We start from the raw sequence: 21,243 nt of genomic DNA, 5'->3' as shown, positions 1-21,243 counted from the left end.
TTATGAAAGAGATTACATAATATTCGAATCGACATCGTTTCGTTTACCGTCTCTGCTCTACTAGTGTCCATTTTACCACATTCATCTAACTTGCTGATGTGTGTGTGTGTGTGTTTTTTTTTTTTAGCAATTCAATCTTAACACGATCTCTCGGTTTGAGAAATTCCACTTTGAGAATGGTTCGTTTTTAAAATAAAATTGTAAAACCCAATAGTTTTTTTAAAAGAAGTAATAAAAAAAGATCAAATCCAGCTCATTGAACTGCTGGGGTGACACGACCCCACGTGGGAGAGGACACCCACTAGACTCGTACATTTACATCTTCTAAACAACGCTATTTTTAACTATACACTAATATTTTATTTATATATTTTTTATAACAAAGTTCTATATTAATGCTAACAATGTCTTCCTTGCATAGATCGTATTCTATGTCGCGAACTTGTCAAGTTGGTTGGGTGCAAAAATAACGAGCCAAAATGAGACTGTTCATTCCGTGTCGTATTATGTGTCAGGACAACTACTACGAAAATGTTCAAACAGCACCACTTTATCATTCTGTTGTAAGAGTTTTTCTGTTGCTGGTGGTGCACAAGCGTTCAGCAATTGATGATTCATTTCTCGGGAGAGGAAAGTGAGGTTCTTTAGATATGACAATCTGCATGTTATCGAAGAGAATTCGAGTTGAAGGATAATGAAAACGAGTGGTGCTCGTCAAGTGAAGTCTATTTAATGTATTCGTCGTAGAGACGTCATGAGAAAAGAAATAGTCTTTTATTTGAATAAGTCCTTGTATGATTGTAACTACTTATATTTAGTAAATTAGCTTGATAGTTGTGCGTTCCTCCGTTGATACAGGTCGGTTGGATCAAACCACACGTTAAAATTGCATGTATTCTTCTTTTTTTTTCAGTTTTATTAATTTTTAATTAATTTAATCATGAAAACTGAGAAAAATAAGATAAAATTAGATCAACAATATACATTTAGTTTTATTATCATAATAAGCAAAAATACTTGTAAAACACACAATTCTTCAAAACATATATTCTTTCTCAATCAAATTTAATGGATGTCCGTTTCACGATATACAACAACGAAAACCGATGAAAATCAAGCATGATCAGTCGTTACAATAAACACATGTAACAAATACCTAAATGTAATGTAATCATTCTAACGAGAAAACTAACTAAAGGAAATAAAAACAGTAAGTATAGAGTCAATTTAAACCACAATTTTTGGATGCTGAAGTCAATTTAAACCACAATTTTTGTCCAATAGTTTGATATATGTTCAGAAGTTGAATCAATTCTGATTAATGAATTTTATAGAAAAAATTTAATTCCTTTGTGCAGTGACAAAATTGCGCAGCTTGTCCAAATTGTGGGAGAATTCTTGGAGGTCAGCTACTTGTTCGGTCAAACTTGTTGGAATCTTAGAATATGGCCACCACAAACAATCACACAAATATAGTATATAATAATAAATAAAAATAAACGAATATAATATAATGTTACATCCGAGCACATCGAAAATTTTGTCCAATCAATTACACTTTTATAATATATTTATAAATATATATTTAATAGATTAACGTAAATTTCCCAGAAATACATCTGTCAATGTTTTCATTAAAATTCAGTATCCAGCAATTATTTTCTAGAAATCAGTACCTGACAAATCTATATATTTGGTTTTAACTACCTATTAAGCAAACTTTACATTTTTATCATTTATTATTTAAATAAATATATTATTTTATCCACCAAAATTATATCATTTTTCTCCATTTAAAATATAATTTTATCAAAATATTGTTTCTCAATTATCATGGAATAAAAGTAAATACTTATTTTGACATACAAAGTACCTATTATGGGGTTTCAGATACTTGATTTCGTTCTTTGAATACTCTAAATTTATAATAAAATAATATATTTTCGAGCATTCACCGTAAATTCAGTCATTGTTGGTATTTTAATGAAAAATGCATTAGGATGACTTATCCTTGTCATTTTATTTTTTTTAAAAAAAACATAGGTCATCACTCATCATGAAATAAGATTAAGTATTTATTTTGACCAACAAAATACCTATTTTGGAGTTCCAAATGCTTGATTTTACTCTTTGAATACTCCAAATGTGTAAGAAAATACTGGATCTTCGAGCTATCACAATACATTCAATAAAGTTGGTATTTTCATTGAAAATGCATTAAGATGGCTTATTCATGTCATCTAATGTTTGAAAAAACACAGTTTCTCACTCATTGTTGAATTAGAAAAATTACTTATTTTGATCAATAAAATACCTATTTTCGGGTTACAAATATTTGACGTGGCTATTTGAATACTTCAAATGTGTAAGAAAATACTTAAGTTTCAAGTAATATTAAGTGACTTTTGATTGTGTCATTTGTGAAATTAAAATGTGATACTTAAATTGGTACAAAAAGTGTCTAATTAGAGTATATAAATACATTATTTTACCCCGTAAATACTCATATCCATTTAATTGATGATGCCAAAATATGATTTGAAGTTAATATTAAGTGACATCGATGATGATATTCGTGAAACAAAAATGTGATACCTAAATTAATACAAATAATACATAATTCGAGTTCACAAACACTTGATTTTACCTTTAAATATTCAAATTCGATTGAGTATGTCAAAATATATAATTTGAAAATAATATTGAATATTTTTTGATGATGAGATTTGTGAATAAAAAACGTGCTACCTAAAATTGGTACAAATAGTACCTATTTTGATTTCACATATACTTGATTTTACCATTTTAAGACTCAATTTTGATTATTTCGAGATATAAAAAAATATATTTAGTAATATTGAGTGACTTTTGATGTGTCATTTGTGAAGTTAAAATGTGATACCTAAATTAGTACAAAAAATATCTAATTCGAGTCTACCAATACTTTATTTTACTTCCTAAATGAGAAGTATTTTAATTTGAGTTTGCAAATACTTGATTTCGTAAATGATATACTCACACTATGTATTAAAATACTAGATATTCGAATAAGCAACGTAAGTTAATCAAGTGTTGATATTTTTATGGAAGATAATGACATATTCATCTCATTTAATAATAAAAAAACAAAACAAATTCTCAACTAAGCATGAAAATTTTAAAGTACTTAGTTTTACTTGAGAAGTAACTAATTTGAGTTTGCAAATACTTGATTTCGTAAATGAGATACTCACAATATGTATTAAAATACTATATTTTCGAATAGACAACGTAAGTTCACAAAGTATTGATATTTCCATGGAATAAGCATTTGGATGACATATTCATATCATTTAATATTTTTTCTGTAAAAGAAAAAACAAATTCACAACTAAGCATAAAAATTTTAAAGTATTTGTTTTCATTTGAGAAGTACCTAATTTGAGATTGCAAATTTTAATTTGGTACATGAGATACTCATAATATGTAATAGAATACTAGATATTCGAATATGCAACGTAAGCTCACCAAGTGTTTATCTTTCCTTGGAATACGCATTTGGATGACATATTTATCTCATTTAAATAAAAAATACTAATAAATATAATGAATAATTACCAATAAGTATTATGTCAAATAAGTCATTCAATGAATATCAAAAAGTATTGTCAATTAATATTTATGAGTATTTTATAAATCATTGATTCAAGAATCGATATATATGCTTAAAGTGCAAACTTCAAGCTCATTTACGAACTATGTTCATAATGCATCTCTCAATTAGTCCATGATGAATAATGAACTATGCTTATTTATTTAAATGATATGAATAAGTATACTAATGAATTTTCCATGTAAAGATTGCAGTATTCGAATATCCAGTATTTTAATGCATATTGTGTGAAGCCCCGACTTTTCTAGTGATAATAATTTTTATGATAAACCTAATTTTGGGATAAATAAACCAAGATCTAAGATTTGATAAGATATTGATACCGGATAAAAATATAAGATTTGATAGGATATTGATATCAGATAAAGATATAAGATTTGATATGATATCGATTCTAGATAAAGATTTGATTCAGAATTCAAACGCGCGATATCACTCGATCACGACAGCAGCTAACCCCTATAAATATAAGAAACTTTCATTCAGAATTTACATCTCATTTACACATCAAATTTTCGAGTTTTTGCTCTCCAATTTTCGAAATTCCTCACCAAAATTCTGCACGAGGCATCAAAATTATGTCAGAGTTTAGAAATTCGTTTCTCTTGCTCGGGTGATCGGAATCCGATCTCCATCGTTCAGAATATGCTTCAATATGTTTTGAATAACATATCCAAATTTCAGCCAAATCCGATAGTTAGTTTTTCGTTTATAGCCTTAGTAAGAAAACTGCTTAGATTTTAGGCGAAAAACATCATACCTATGTTTTTCGTCCCTAAGAAGGTCCAAATGACTTCCAAACTCGATCTCCACCGTTCATAATTTAATTACGTACTTGGTAACGTACTGTAAAATTTTGAGCCTGATCCAACGGTTCAATAAGGTGCAAGGAAATTTTACAAGACGGCTGATTTTTCGGTAGAGGTGTTGTTGCGTTTTCGAAGTGTCGGTTGCATGATTCTTCTGTGGTTTCCTAGTTCTTCACGTTTTATCCAAGGATCAAGGTAAGTGGGCTTGTTTTAAATGTGTAAATTTCGGTTATGCATTTCGTGTGTTTTAAAATTCGGTCGAGTGCAAATTCTTCTTCTACTCCTTCTGGGTACGATTTTCGGCATGAAGTAAATGTTCTGACACTTTGAGAATTCCAACCATGATATGTCCCTCATACGGTGGGGATATAACCGATTCGGCCTCGCCCCCTTAGAGGAGTAAAAATTAGGGACTGATATCAGTAAACCATTGAAAGTAGATGAATCTCAGTGTTTGGTTAATGATGTGCACGTGGTATGAGTCATGTTATGAAAGGTGTGTGTTACGAATTTTTATGCATTTTGTTATGTTGTGCTCGAACGGCCCCCACTTGCTGAGTATTTCCCAAAATACTCACCCCTTACTCTACCTTCCCCAGATAAATCAGAAGAAGAAATAGAGAAAGAAGAATCAGACATCAGTTTTTGGGCTGATAGTAGACGCATGAAGAATTTTAATTAAGAATATGTTCTTGTGAGTTTTAATTCAAGTTGTAAACGCTTCCGCAGATGTTTATCGTTTTCAGAGTACTGTTGTAAAGACGATTCCATTTTTATGGTATTTATGATATAAACTGGTTTTGGTTTATACTGTGCTACGAGGCTGGTTGTTTTTCGATTGTGTGATTGATGAACAACGCCGGTGTCGACTAACCCTGGTCGCGGTGCGTGACATATTGTGAGTATCTCATTTACGAAATCAAGTATTTGCAAACTCAAATTAGGTAATTCTCAAGTAAAACTAAGTACTTTAAAATTTTCATGATTATTTGAGAATTTTTTTACCAAAAAAATATTAAATAAGATGAATATGTAATCCATGCTTAGTGATCGAGCAAAACTTTCATTGTAAAATTCTTAGTAAAAATTAATAATATTCAAGCTCGAAATAATCGCAAGTGCACGATGTCAAGTAATAATATAATCATGGACTTTCAATAATCGCAAGTGCACGATGTCAAAATGTTCCATGCTTAGTGATTGACCAAAACTTTCATTGTCTAAGGACTGTATTTCTCAATTATTATTCTCAGTTATTCAATTTGTAGCAGCGATATTTCAGATGATTATTTACTACTACGATTATTAAATAAAAACTTAATGAAATGGTTCAAGGATTAAATGATGAAATAAATAAGCTAGAATGATTGATTAAAGTTCAATGAGAAATGAATTTGTTGGGAATCTCGGTTCACCTACCCCTCGTTAATCTACTTAATTCGTTCGACAATGATCTATGCTTTCGACGAGATTTCATATCCAACTAAACACGCCCTCTCAAGCTATGCCAAACTAATTCAACAGTGAAGTAATTAAATCTTTTTAATTATTTATCAATGGTGAATTGCATATCGTTTTATTAAATCCCATAGCTTTCGACCTACTGGACTATGACTATCGACGTGTATCCGACTTCATATTTCTCTGAAAATTGTAAATCCACGGATTATACTACTCGTTCCTATCATGAGCTATTCTCTCGAAAACATTGTCCGGAAATCTTCAAATCTTCGCTCTAAGCCTTTTTTCTCTTTCAAAGCTTTGTGGCTGCTGAAATGTACTTGAACATGTCATCCAAATACATCTTGGATGGAAACACGAGCACTTGGTGAACTTACGTTACATATTCGAATATCCAGTATTTTAATACTCATTATGAGTATCTCATTTACCAAATCAAATATTTTAAAACTGAAATTATATATTTCGCAAGTAAAACGAAGTACTTGAAAAAGTTCAATACTTAGTTGTGAATTTTTTTTTAACAATTAAAAAAACTATTAGATGAAATGAATATGTCATCCAAATGTATCTTGGATGGAAATGCGAGCACTTGGTGAACTTACATTGCATATTCGAATATCCAGTATTTTAATACCCATTCTGAGTATCTCATTTACCAAATCAAATATTTTAAAATTGAAATTAGGTATTTCGCAAGTAAAACTAACTATTTGAAAAAGTTCAATGATTAGTTACAAATTTGTTTTTTTAAACAATAAAAAAATAATTAAATGAAATGAACATGTCATCCAAATGCATCTTTGATCGAAATGTGAGCACTTGGTGAACTTACGTTGCATATTCGAATATCCAGTATTTTAATACCCATTCTGAGTATCTCATTTACCAAATCAAATATTTTAAAATTGAAATTAGTTATTTCGCAAGTAAAACTAAGTACTTGAAAAAGTTCAATGATTAGTTACAAATTTGTTTTTTTAAAAAATAAAAAAAATAATTAAATGAAATGAACATGTCATCCAAATGCATCTTGGATGGAAATGTGAGCATTTGGTGAACTTACGATGCATATTCTAATATCCAGTATTTTAATACTCATTCTGAGTATTTCATATTGAAATTAGGTATTTCGCAAGTAAAACTAAGTACTTCGAAAAGTTCAATGATTAGTTGCAAATTTGTTTTTCTTCTAAAAATAAAAAATATTTAAATGAAATGTACATGTCATCTAAATGCATCTTGGATAGAAATGCGAGTACTTGGTGAACTTACATTGCCTACTAGAATATCCAGTATTTTATTAATTTTTATGAGTATCTCAATTATCAAATCAAGTATTTAAGATTGAAATTAGGTATTTCGCAAATAAAAGTAAGTACTTCAAAATGTTCAATGCTTAGTTGCGATTTTTTTTTAAAAATAATAAAAAAATAATTAAATGAAATGAACATGTCATCCAAATGCATATTGGATGTAATGCGAGCATTTGGTGAACTTACGTTGCATATTCAAATATCCAGTATTTTAATATCCATTCTGAGTATCTCATTTACCAAATCAGGTATTTTAAAATTGAAATTAGGTATTTCGCAAGTAAAACTAAACACTTGAATAAGTTCAATGCTTAGTTGCGAATTTGTTTTTTTAATAATAAAAAAAATAATTAAATGAAATGGACATGTCATCCAAATGGATCTTGGATGGAAATGCGAGCATTTGGTGAACTTGCGTTGCATATTCGAATATTCAGTATTTAATACACATTCTGAGTATTTCATTTACTAAATCAAGTATTTTAAAATTGAAATTAAGTATTTGTCAAGTAAAACTAAGTATTTCAAAAAGTTCAATTAGTTGCGAATTTTTTTTAAATAAAAAATATTTAAATTTAATTTATATGTCATCCAAATGCATTGTGAATGATGAGTGGAAATAGAAGATGACCAATAGAAAATAGGTATTTATATCATTTTTATTAATTAAAAGGGTAAAAAGATAAAAATGCATAAAACATGTATTAAAAACTAAGTTGATCTTTTGTCAGGTATTAAAATACAAAAAAAAACTCCTGGGTACTGAATCTTAAATAAATCATAAACAAGTGTATTTTTCTCCAAATTGCCCATAGATTAAACCATATGTACAACTTTTTACAATAAAACCCATAGTTGTTCTTTGCTATACATTAGATAAACCGTCGGACTAATACACTCAGTGCCGGAACCACCTGCAAGTATATCCGGTCTGGTCCAATTTTTTTTAAAAAATGTATTTGTAAATTTTATATAATTTTGGAATAATATGATATTAACCCGGGTAGATCAATTTAAAATATTAAAAGATTCTAGAGTTTAAAATTATAGCCCGGACATAGCCATATTTCTGGCTCTGCCACTGAACACACTAGTATATAAATTATGTTAGTCAGGTAAATCACATTGATCGGACAGACTATGAGAGACATGTTTGTCTGATAAAATATTGGTAAACATAATTGAATACATCAACGTTGATAAACACTTCCTAACTCCATATATAGTTATGCTTTTTTTTTAACCCACACCATATATACTTTTTTCTGTAATTGATGCACATAATCTAGCAACTGATGCTATTGATATTATTATTTTTTTCAACATTATCTACCTTTAATAATCAAAATTAAGTGAAAAATGTAAGACCACTGAAAAATATTTTTTTTAAATAAAGATAATAATAATTATATTTTAAATTAACCCAAAATATATAGATATAGGCAATTGTCAGCGGTCACGTCGTAGGTTTTTTTTTTTTTTTTTTTTGTTCACAAATCAAATGATGGAATCATACGATTATCTATCTGTATGGCAAGTGGGATTTTATATTTAGTACTTTATATAATATTAAATTTAAAGCAGTGGTAGTTTTTGATGTAAATTGTTATCATTTGTTTGAAGAACCAGTCTGGATTTTTACACACGCACAGATGGAATTGATTCGTTTGGCAATCAAAAAGAGCAGAAGAATTTTTTGGACGACGGTCGTGCTAAAAAGGCAAGAATCTGAGAAAAAGAGCAATCATAATTTACACAGGGAGAAATAATATTTGATTAATTTATATGAGAGTACGTCCATGTTCGCAAGAGGATTGCCATTTCGCGGGCATCGATGGTTAAAGATCCGATTATATACGACAGATCTTCTACCCTTTATATGTTAGTATCAGAAAGAGTCATGCTAGCTTCATCAGTCGTTTATTTATACGGTCTCACGAGTCAATTCTATGAAAATTCATGTCATGAAAAATCAGAACATACACAATAATATTACAACTTGTATATAGCATGTCATATAGAATGCTTCCAATCGCTACACGTAAATAACCATGCAATTGTTTCAATTAGAAAAGCACATTTTACTCAATATTCCTATGGTTCTTTTTTCATTAGAACATATAAACCATTGTATGTGAGCGGTGAATATCCGACCCTAATTATGACAACTCAGAAATTGTCACGTGTTTACCGTCATGGAGTCTGAAAACTAAATACCATGTAGTGCTCGTCGAATAGAACCCCACCGGTGTCTTGGTTCATAAGAATTAATGGTAAAAAAACCATAACTTAAATTCCCTACTCGAATAGAGAGAAATGTTAATCAGAAAATTCAGCATAAGCTTGGTTGAAATAGTTCATCTCATATGATGATCAACTATTCACGAATGCATTTCTGCCAATAATTAGCACTGCTCGCAAAAAACGAAGGTACATAACATGAATACTGTGGTCTTGCGAGCATTGTGAATTTTCATCTTCTCGAATTGCTCATCAATCAAGAACTAAGCCGAGACAGTGCATCCACTGTAAGAATAAATCTCATCCTTATCATTATCCTATGCACAACGGCATCGGCACGGACCGAGCGATTTTAAACCCTTTTTTATCTTAGTTTGAACATATGTATAATGTATAAAATTTAGCAATGTCATCAACCAGATGAAATATATTTGTAGAAACTTGTTTCAAATCCCAAAACCAATAGTTAGTTAATTTATTGATCTAGCACATATATATATTCTAACATGGAGCATATAATATATATACATGATTGGTTGATATATATTAATGCAGAAAGAAGAGACGACAGGGAGGACAGAGTCAAGTGCCTTTTAGTCACGCAGCTGTCATTGGAGCACACAAAGCCACAAATCCACAACCTTTGGCCCTTCACTTCTCATATACAGCAAATTCGAGTTTGCAACTGTCGGATCCCTCTTCTCTCCTCAAATCATTTCAACTCAACAAACTATATCTGTCGAACGAAACCCATCATATTCTCCACTCCACCAACACCACCACCACCACCACACGGCGGCAGCCACCAGCGCAGGCTGCCGTGTACGTAGACCTACTGTAGGGAGCTGGGAGCCTGCAGATGGACAGAAGACATTGAAACAGAACACAGAATCCCGCATTGGGTCTTGGATTCTTGATAAAGATATGAGAAAGGGTTCGTAATTTTTGGCATATCAAAATTACATTATTTTTAATCATTTCAGACATCATGGCGTATCAGCATTATCGATCACCGTTCGGGGACACGACGTTTACGAAGGTGTTCGTCGGGGGGCTCGCCTGGGAGACCCCGACGGAGGTAATGCAGAGTTATTTCGAGCAATTTGGTGAGATTCTTGAAGCTGTGATCATCACCGATAAGCATACTGGGAAATCCAAAGGCTACGGATTCGTAAGCATTATTTATTTACAAAAATCCTTACTGATAAATATTATTTCATTTTTCAAATTTTTATCTTATTTTGACAGGTGACATTTAAGGATCCGGAGTCAGCAAAAAGAGCTTGTGCTGATCCGAATCCTACAATCGATGGAAGAAGAGCCAACTGTAACATTGCTTCATTGGGCCGACCAAGACCTTCTCCACCTAGAGGTGCCCCCCATATTTCTAATTTTTTTTTTTAAAAAAAAAAAAACAAAATTCACACACACACCTATGTATATTTAGTATAAAAGTATTTCAAAAGGGTCGATAGACGCGAGATATCGATGTCAAATGAGCTATAAGTCTTTGAAGATCGATCACTCTTTTGGTAAATGATTGGATAATGAAAGTAGAAGTGAGATATCGATGTCAAATGAGCTATAACATTAGTTAGAGTTGTGTTGAATTATTCACATAGGCGCTAATCAAGGAGGGAATTTATATCAAAGAGTAGGTGGAATAGCACAAGCTGGGGGGTCATCATCCTACCCTTTGCTTCCCCCACCACCTCCTCCCCCTCCGCAGTTGCCGTCGCCGGTATTGTATCCCCCGTACGGGTACGCTTTCTTCTTCTTCCTCTTTTCACTGATCTGTGTTGTAATCATAAGTACAGAAGCATAGCCTATCCACTAAATTTTTTAAAAAAATTTGCTGGAGAATATATTAAAGATGTACACTACAAATTTGATATCATGATATAATTTTAAAAAATGTTTCACAAAAAAAAAAATTAAATAAAGGTGAATTAATTAAGCATGATAAATACAGAATAAAATTTATATATATATAAACAAATAAAAATAGTGAATTGTATTGAATGTAGCCGTTATTGGCAGATTACCAATAAATAATTGATGACGTAACATAAATGAATAAACGTTAAATGCTTTGTTGACCACCTATATTAAATAACAATAATAATTGTAAGAAAAAAAAATTAACGTTCGACATATTTAGTAATATGTTCATGTACCAGAGTACGACCCATAAAAATTGAAATGGATATATTTATATATATATATATATACATATATATATTTATAAAAATAATTTTTTTATAATCATAGTTTTTTAAAAAAATTATGATTTTATAGTATGATTCGTGTAAATTTTGAATAGTCGTGGACAGACTATATCTGGCCAGCCACGCAGTAATTACATGCCCATGTAAAAACAACATATATGCCATTCACATGCAACTTGTCTGAGTATCATGTGATATTTGACTCACATTATAAAAAAATTTGAACCAGAAATTTATAAATTTCAATTTTCCAAATATAGAGCCATCCCTTATTTTAAAACCTTGTCCCATGCATTAGACTAGCTAGATGTTTTTAGTTTTTTTTTAAGCTAATTGAAAATCAGAAAAAAATAAAAAAAATTTGACCGATGATTTTATAAATTGTCCTGAAATTTGAAATAATAGAGAATTTTACGAGTAATTTAAATATTTTTAAAAATTGGAAGTATTCATGTACTTTTTTATTATTATTATATGAGGATGAAGTTTTTTTTTTTTTTTGATATCACTTGATATCAAACTCAAATATCTCTTGTATCAAAAGATGTTTCAGTAGGTCTCTTGTGAGACGGTCTCACGAATCTTTATCTGTGAGACGGGTCAACACTACCGATATTCAGAATCACAAGTATTACTCTTAGTATAAAAAGTAATATTTTTTCATGGATGACCTGAATAAGAGATCTGTCTCACAAAATACGATCTCTGAGACTGTCTCATATAAATTTTTGTCAAGATGTTTATGTCACTGAACCACGAGTAGACGAAGACCATGGCGAGTTTAAAACTCTTATAATTGGACTTTTTTTAATTAAAAAAAATTTAAGAAAATGTGCGAGTGAAGTGGGTTGTTTAAAATACAGTTGTAATCCGTAGTTGGAAACTGAATGCTCTTTATTTTGCCACAAAATTTAGTGCTCTTTATATTGCAACCAACCTCCACTAGTCACCCAGTACAAATATTAATCGTGACAATCATTGCTATTGGTTGATTTAGAAATTAATGGACAAATATTTATTTTGTTCATTAATTTATTTATTTTTAATTTAAAATAAAGTAAGACAACGTTTGAACTGATGGGTTTTATTCGAGTAGAGAGGTTTGATTTGAGCAATGGTTATCAAATTGATGATTGATTTAAAATTTTCCATAGCTAATATAACCAATACATTCGGCAGTAAGTTTGTTTCTATTTATTTATTTATTTTATATGAGAGAGATATATAACTTAATTTTATGCATACATATGTACATACATACATACATGATTTTGATATGTTGTTCACCAACCGTACTCATTTCTGTGTCTATTGTTTATGTTACACTCATTTAGTAGATGTATAATTTTGATATGCTTTATCACATAATAACGAGTGAATGTCACCTCAGCAATAAACAGAAAATATAGAAACGGTTAATGATCAATATATCAAAAATTATATATACATGCCCACCTGATTATGGTCACCTCAGCACTAATTTCACTAATGTGCCTTTATATTTCAGGTATGCACCATACCCACCTGATTATGGTTTCAACCAGGTTAATGTTCTTGCCCTTGCACCTCTTTTTTTTCCACCTTTCCCAATTTAAAATCTTTAAATTTCATATGGTCCCTTAAAATTATAAAAAAAAAAAAAAAAAAAAAAAACTCTAAACCATCTTGTCTCTCTAATTTGTTCCAAAATTGGCACTGGGCTATGACTGTGCATCACAGAGATTGTCTTAAACGCGAGAAAACATTTAAAATTAATCAATAGGTCATATAATACATAGTCGACACTGATATAAGCAATATCGAGTATTGTTTCATAAAAATTCTATGGCCCGTGACATAAACTATATTACGATATTCTTAGCACGACCAGATTTCGAGATTTTAGAAATTCAAAAAATATAGATGATAATAAAATAAGATTGTTTATTTATTTATAATTTGGCAGACAATGTATAATCCACAGCGTATCCCGCAAACGCATTATTATAATCAATTATACGGGGCTTCTTCATCAGCCATGGCCAATCCATATTACTATGGATATTCTGTACAAGCGGCACCAAGGGGATCATATCCTGTACCCCCGGCGCAACGTTTCCAAGGACCGTCTTATGTATACTATCCTACGCTGACCCAGATGGAAGGCCCTTCTTCAGCTTATTCTGCACCCACTCCACACCCTTTACTGCAACCCCCGAGGCTTTCATTTTCATCCACCACGGGTAAAATTCTGACCTGATTAATTATATTCTTTATTCAGCTGCATGCATCAAATGTTACATAATTATAGAATCATGGTGAGAATAGAACATTTCTAATTCATACTACGAGTTGGTCTATTTAGAGTTTTAGTCATTTAAATAGTCGGGATTTACTTATGATTCATGCATTAAGCTGGCCTTTACACTTTTAGTGTTATATTTATGAATGCTAACGTCAGTAACGCCCAACATCATGTTAGTAATATTTTGCTCTGGCAAAAACTTGTGTGGGACGGTCTCACGGGATCGTATTTTGTGATACGGATCTCTTATTTGGGTCATCCATGAAAATATTACTTTTTATTGTGAATATAGGTAGAGATTCGTGAGATCGTCTCACAAGATACCTATTCTTTTGCTCTAGGTAAACACTTGATCGGACTTTGATTATAAGCCAGAGAAAAAATTCAACTTAGTGTACTAAAACCAAAATCTTAACTAACTAAAAGACCAAAACCTAAAATAGACCGATTTACACTATGATTTTGATAATGTTTCCTTATAATTTATCATGACCGTGAAAGCTTAATATGACAACATTAGATTAGAATAATGGTGAATATCATATAACATGGAAATTACTTTTGTCCACATCAAATAAAAGATAGGGAAAATTGATTTTGTAGTACTGTATTTTTACATCTTTGTGATTTGGATCTTTTGTGGTCATGTATATTTACATCTTTGTGATTTTGTTAACATATATTGTTAAATTTCAGTCTTAGTAGGTTATCCTTGTTTTTCATTGTTTGAAAATTTTAGTCTTTTTTTCAACAAAACACTTGCATGGCATCAATGCATCAGTGGTGATATGATGCTGAAAAAAGATTAAAATTATCAAAAATCGATTAAAAATTACCAAAAATCAGAATATACAATACTACAACTGAAATTTGATAAAATAAATGATAAAAATCACAAAATGCCAAACTCACATGACCAAAAATATAATTTTTCTTTAAAAGATATTTGTAACATGTTGATAAATTTACTCAAAAATCATTGATCCCCAAATAAATTAAAGAATTTTAATAGAAAATTGTGAATTTTCTGCTAGTCGGATTGAGGGATTTGTGGTAGGTGGACCTTAAATTTGTCTCTCCCACATGCCCATCTGGTGTGGATAGGTTATAAAAATAAAGGAAACAAAGCTAATGTATTCTTTTTTTAGGTCGATATCCCAAATTTAGAGCTATGTTGACAAAAAAAATGTTAGGCTTCGTTTGGTTTATGTTTTGGAGTTTTTTAAAAAAATATTTATGCAATGAGTCGTATTTTGTGAGACAGATCTCTTATTTGGGTAATATATGAAAAAGTATTATTTTTTATGCTAAGAGTATTACTTTTTATTGTGAATATTGGTATGGTTGATCTGTCTCACAGATAAAGATTCGTGAGACCGTGTCACAAGAAAGACCTACTCCTTGGCCAAATAGTGTATCAAATTAGTTCTTTCCATATGAATATGTTTTGACAAGTCAGTATTTTCGCGAGAAAAATACACATTTTCGTCCCGATTGTTTTAGTCTATATATATATATATATATTTTTTTTTGGTGAACTAAACTAGTCACTAATGTTAGACAAATTGATCCAAATGCATCCTTGGAGTGATAATGGTAACATAAAGTCGGGAATATATTTATTTAGATCAATTTGTCGAAAATCAATCATAATTTTAGCACACGACATATACCGACGAGATTTACGAATATCATACTATCAATAATTATAAGATATATGACTATCTACTTGTGTGATAAAAAAAACATGATATGTATCATAATTTATTGGATATGATGGGAATTTATGAAATATAATTGAAAATGTGATATATAAAAAAAAATATGTGGAAAAAGAATTATAAAATAGGTTGTAATATTTATAAGGGTAATATGAAATTCGAAGCACGTGAGATGAGCCGTAGGATTTCTGTTGTTCATAGGTCAAAGGGGAGACAGTGAGGCATGACTGTGAACTCTTAGTGGAACCATGTGCGTTTCACACAATTTTAGGAACAATTTTTGGGCCTTTATCATTTGTTTTTATCCATCAAAATAATATATATATTTGGCTTCAAATTTTTTTTTGTCTACAATTCAGTGCATGTAACGCTATTTCTAATTAGTAAGTTTCTTGTGAGACGGTCTCACAAATTTTTATCTGTGAGACGGGTCAACCCTACTCAAAATAAAAAGTAGTACTCTTAGCATAAAAAATAATATTTTTTCATGAATGACCCAAGTGAGATATCTGTCTCACAAAATACGACACGTGAGACCGTCTCACACAAGATTTTGTCTTTCCCCATTAACAAGAATTATGTATCTCAAATATATTCAGTACTTTATTTCCTATAACGTTGTTTCTACCAACAACCGTCTCTGATACAATTCTGTCATTTTCAGAATATCTGACCTCACACTGCATAAGTTCAACTAACAACTCTAAATTCATCTTTACTCTTTAAAAATGGTTAACAAAACTCGTTATAAAAATCTACTATAACATCTTATAAATCAATTCCAATACTCGTCGTAAACTAATGAGTGAGTGATTGAAATATTGCAGTTTCTTTTCTTTCTTTTTTTAAGCAAACATTTTTTAATGTAATAGTATAGTCATATTGCAATGCATGATAATATATATTTTTTGGTTCATTAATTTGTCTAATTTTTTGTTTTAGTCCCATTAAATTTAAAAAATTTGGTTTCGATGCATTAACTTTTAATTTCGACTATTTTGATGTAATTGTTGACGTAACACCGGACGAACAATGTTTAAACCCATACTGCACAATGGGAGGTAAAACCTAAACTTTTATTTAGTCAAAATTCTAATGATAACCTATAATTTTATTTAAATTTCAGTGTACATTTATTATTATTGTTATTATTATTGTATTGGTGTAGATTCTGCGGCTCCTCCTCAAGAAACAGAAGCCGGCGCCGCTACTTCGACGAGCTCGACTGCTTAATATTGACCATTTTATTCAAAACATTGCCAATTGTACAATCTTTTGCAAATTAATCCATTTTTAATTATTTTTCCGATTCCTAGATAGAATTCCTATGTACCCATTCAATTTGTTCTCCGATCACCCCTTTGTGGGATTCAATTTTCTGGTGTTTAATTTTTTAATTCAAACAAAAACAATATTTTCTTTAATAAAACTATGGTAACTAATTGTAACGGAACAAAATATTTTAGCACTCTTAAAGGTGATTTCTTTTAAAAAAGATTAAACTCATACCCCTTTATTAAAAAATATATCCAATGATAATTGTGTAACTCACATATTCCAAACTGTCCAACAGATCAATCGTCTTGTGTCCAGGAACGTAGCTAGAAATTTAAAATCTAGTGGGAAAAAAATAATTAGATTCACACACAAATGGTTTGTCAAGAAAATCAATTGGGATTCACTGAATAGTATTTAAGTTAGGAGTATGTGAGATAGTCACACGAATCTTTATCTGTGTCACGGGTCAACCCTACCGATATTCACAATAAAAAGTAATACTCTTAACATAAAAAGTAATATTTTTTCATGGATGAGCCAAATAAGATATACGTCTCACAAAATACGATCCGTAAGACCGTCTCACACAAATTTTTACCTTAAGTTAGATAAACTGGTAAGTAAATATACACAAAATTGTTTTTAGGTATCCGGATATTTCAATACTCCAACAGGGGGCTAAGAGCAAGTGCCCGGTGGACAATAGCCCACCATGGTCTTCACATAGTTACGTCCCTTCACGTATCGATTGTTTCCTCCTAACTACCAATACAACATTCTTGCTAATAAATGGAAGTCAGACCACCACGGGCGAACCTCGATCCTTGCGATGCCACCCGACACAAACAACAGGTGTCAGCCTATAGATTAAGTATGCGTAAAACAAACATCGTTAGCTAGGGTCACTGCGTCTATGTCTGGTCTGGTACCATCTCCTACCATTCTTTCTGATTTAATTATTCTTTATTTAAATTAATAATATTTTCAGTTTTTTCTATATATACAAAAAAAGAAAACATTTTAAAGTAGTTTTGAAATGGTACCTAAAATTTTAGGGTCCTCAATTCCTCATGCCTGTATCTTTGCTAGGTACCTCTCAATTTATTTTCTTCGTTTCGGGCTTGGCCCAATGGTCTCACCAGAATTACACATGTATGAACTCAAGTTCGAGTCTTCCCCACCCCTAGATTAGGATATAAAAAAAAAAAAACGAGAGTTTAAGTTATGTTTGTTCTGGAAAATTTTGGTTCTTAAGCTTACACGAATTTCAATTTCAAATCCAAAATATGACTACATTTTAAAGATATTGGGCTAAACTTAGAACTATGTGTTTATGTAGTTTTAATATGTCGAGCACCTACCGTACCTCACCCCTGTGTCCACCAATGAGGTGTCACTCATCTAAACATACATCCAACATACAAGTAACATCTCATTACATATACAGATGTATATGAATTTTTAGGCAGTTTTTTTCTTCTCTGTCAACAAAAGAGAAGTTTTTTTAACACTAGCCCCCGAGGCACACGCATTGCGTGTGTCATGAATATATGAGGTTAATATATTAAACCTTCGTGATTTTACAACACCACGACAGTAAAAAATTTTGTACTTGCTCCATGAAAAGCAAAGGATTACAAAGCTTAAATAAATATGCAAAACTCAATTTGTTACCTCACATGATATATGTGTTGATTTTAAAAAATAATATTATTTTGAAGCAGTAATATCATATCATGTTAAATAATGATAAATTTCAATGTAAAAGAAATAAACAAATAGTCAAAAAATTGTCTAAAAAAATATGAGAATATCATTAAATAAAAATTATTGAATATAAAAACCTAAAATTTGTCTTCTACATTCACCTAATAAATTGAAAAAAATATTCAAGTTGTAGATATCCTTAAGCATTTTATGCATAGGCTAAACCTTTTATGGTCACGCGTAATAAGAAAATATTCATTTTATCGAATCATACTATAGTTCAACCTAAACATACAAAATAAATAAAACATTCTATTAAAGTGTGTTATAAAAAATCGATATGACATAACAAAATGTAAACTACTGTAAAGACTTCGCTAAATATACGGTAAATAAATAAACATTTTAGAAACGTTTATTTTCCCGTAATGGAAAGAACCCGAAGGGTTTGGCCAAGCCGCATTTGATGTCAGGTTCCACCTGTGAACGCCGTTTCAAGTGTAGTTCTTGATAAATATTTGATGCATTGCATATTCATTTTGTGGTTTCTTTCAAACTCATGAATAAGATCTTGGAGTACCTTGTAAGTTCTGGCGTGGGCAATAGACCACTCCATTTGGGGAGGTTGACCAGGTGGTAAGGGTCCAAAAACAGAACAAAATTTCTAAAATATGCAATGACAGAACAAAATGTAAACTTAAATAAAAAATACATAATGACAACATTATACTCTAGATCAAAATCAAAATTTGATAAAATCAGTTTAAAATTAGCAATATCACATAGTGGTGTCAATCCTTCTCATTGTTTGTTCTAGCAAATTAAACCGAGGTTGCTTCACCAAGTGTTCTTGTTCAAGGACTCAAAGATGAATGAAGTCATCAATCTCAAACTAAGTTGAAGACAGACTATGGAGCAGGGACTAAAATGGGTCGGTTAAAATTGCATGGACTCAGATCCGTTTTATTTGGATTTGGTTTGTGTATGCTAAATGGGTGTTGCTGGTTTTTCTAACCGGAATAATTTGGTTATGTCAATTGAACTTTAGAGTTTTCACTGCATAATGATGAAGTCTTGTAATTTAATGATATGTTCTGGTTCAAAAATAAAATGAGACCCCATTTATAGAGCGTCAAACTACAAAAATTAAAGAATCAAGGATGAGGAATACAGTTACAGAGGAGAAGGAAGAGATTGTTTGTCTATTCAATCGATAAGACAGAGAATTCTTGACAACTAAATTGACTTAAGAACATAATACAAACACCTGTAGTGCAAGCTTTAAGAACATAATACAAACACCTGCAGTGCAAGTTTGCAAACATATTTCTCACGAAACCCATAATTTCAAGAAAAACAATCCCAATACACAATCACACATTAAAAGATTAGTATTTCAACTGATAATATAATCAAAGAGATAACTTACTTCGAATGGATTAAACACATAATCGTCTCAGAATCCACGTTTCAATTCCCTAGATGAATTCAAGAAATACCAGATTTCAATTAGAACGTAGAGTTTCAGTGAGACTAACACTAATAGATTTATGATACAGACTCAACAAATCGGGGAACTAAAAATCTGCAAGAGAAAAATAGACATAACATCATGAAAAGAGAGACCATTTACCTTCCTGAATTATTGACATTGATGCCGCCCAAAGTTAAATTCACTTCACCACCACGCTGTGGAAGTGCACTCTAAATGGAGGAGAAGTTGGTCATATTCAGTCATTTCAATATCATATGACAGATTAACGAACTTTAAATATATGAAACTGCTCCAGCAAAGTCATTGTGCAGATAAAACAATGAGTTTACTAAATCGATTTTACAGGAACATTAAAGAGAAGGGAAACAGAGATGTTCATGTACTAACAGGATCATTCTTGAAGAAAACCAGAGAGGTGCGTGTAAGAATAAACCATCTCTTCTTCCAAGACTTCCACCCCAAACGTGCAAATTTTTGAGTGGTCAGTAAACTCACAAAACCGAAAATAACACCAATGAGACTGACGTCAATCACAATAAAGGATAAAAGCCAAGAATTGGTCCAATTTTTAGCATACAATCAGGAAGTAATGCTTCTGATATTTCTAAGTGCAGCATACAACAAAGTGTAATATTATATTCTCGATGCAAAATTTATCTTGACATTCATATCAAAATCACAAGTAAATAAATTTAAATAAGTAAATCAGGAGAAAAAAAAACAGAACTGTATCGAGACACGAATGCACAAAATATCTAACAAATATTTCTTGTTGCTAAATTAAAAGATGAACGTCCATGAACGATACAAATGATTTTTTGAAAAAAAAATTACAAAAACAAATTCGACTTATCAAAAACTCAATATGTGTTCTTTCGAATTCAATTTGGTTCCAAGAAGAAGAAGAGAAACAAAAATTTACAACCACCTATTTCCCGATCCGGTCTGTAAAATAATTCGTAAATCAAAACCGACAACAACCGGAGAGATTGAGGAAAACATTCACAAACTAACCTGTTTCAATATCCAAGCGTGATGGAAATTTGGAGAA

The 21,243-nt window shown here is 30.9% G+C and overlaps 1 protein-coding gene across 1 annotated transcript; it reads left to right on the top strand.

The window, feature by feature from the left end:
• Positions 1 to 9,732: 9,732 nt before the first annotated feature.
• LOC142551437 (uncharacterized) lies at positions 9,733 to 17,081 on the top strand. The gene is made up of 6 exons (XM_075660672.1): positions 9,733 to 10,650; positions 10,728 to 10,851; positions 11,102 to 11,240; positions 13,215 to 13,251; positions 13,653 to 13,929; positions 16,881 to 17,081. Exons 1-6 carry the CDS (start codon positions 10,468 to 10,470, stop codon positions 16,943 to 16,945), a joined length of 825 nt encoding a protein of 274 aa, XP_075516787.1. The 5' UTR covers positions 9,733 to 10,467; the 3' UTR covers positions 16,946 to 17,081.
• Positions 17,082 to 21,243: the final 4,162 nt, after the last annotated feature.

This window comes from Primulina tabacum, chromosome 7 (genome assembly GCF_025594145.1).
Source record: "Primulina tabacum isolate GXHZ01 chromosome 7, ASM2559414v2, whole genome shotgun sequence".
Classification (NCBI taxonomy): domain Eukaryota; kingdom Viridiplantae; phylum Streptophyta; class Magnoliopsida; order Lamiales; family Gesneriaceae; genus Primulina; species Primulina tabacum.
This window is presented reverse-complemented; position numbering and strand designations above follow the sequence as displayed.

Bases quoted from the DNA above. Each gene is read 5' to 3' on its own strand.
- LOC142551437 (XM_075660672.1), top strand. From the start codon at position 10,468: ATGGCGTATCAGCATTATCGATCACCGTTCGGGGACACGACGTTTACG. The intron at 10,651-10,727 runs GTAAGCATTATT...TTATTTTGACAG, and splicing joins AATCCAAAGGCTACGGATTC to GTGACATTTAAGGATCCGGA. The intron at 13,252-13,652 runs GTTAATGTTCTT...ATAATTTGGCAG, and splicing joins CTGATTATGGTTTCAACCAG to ACAATGTATAATCCACAGCG.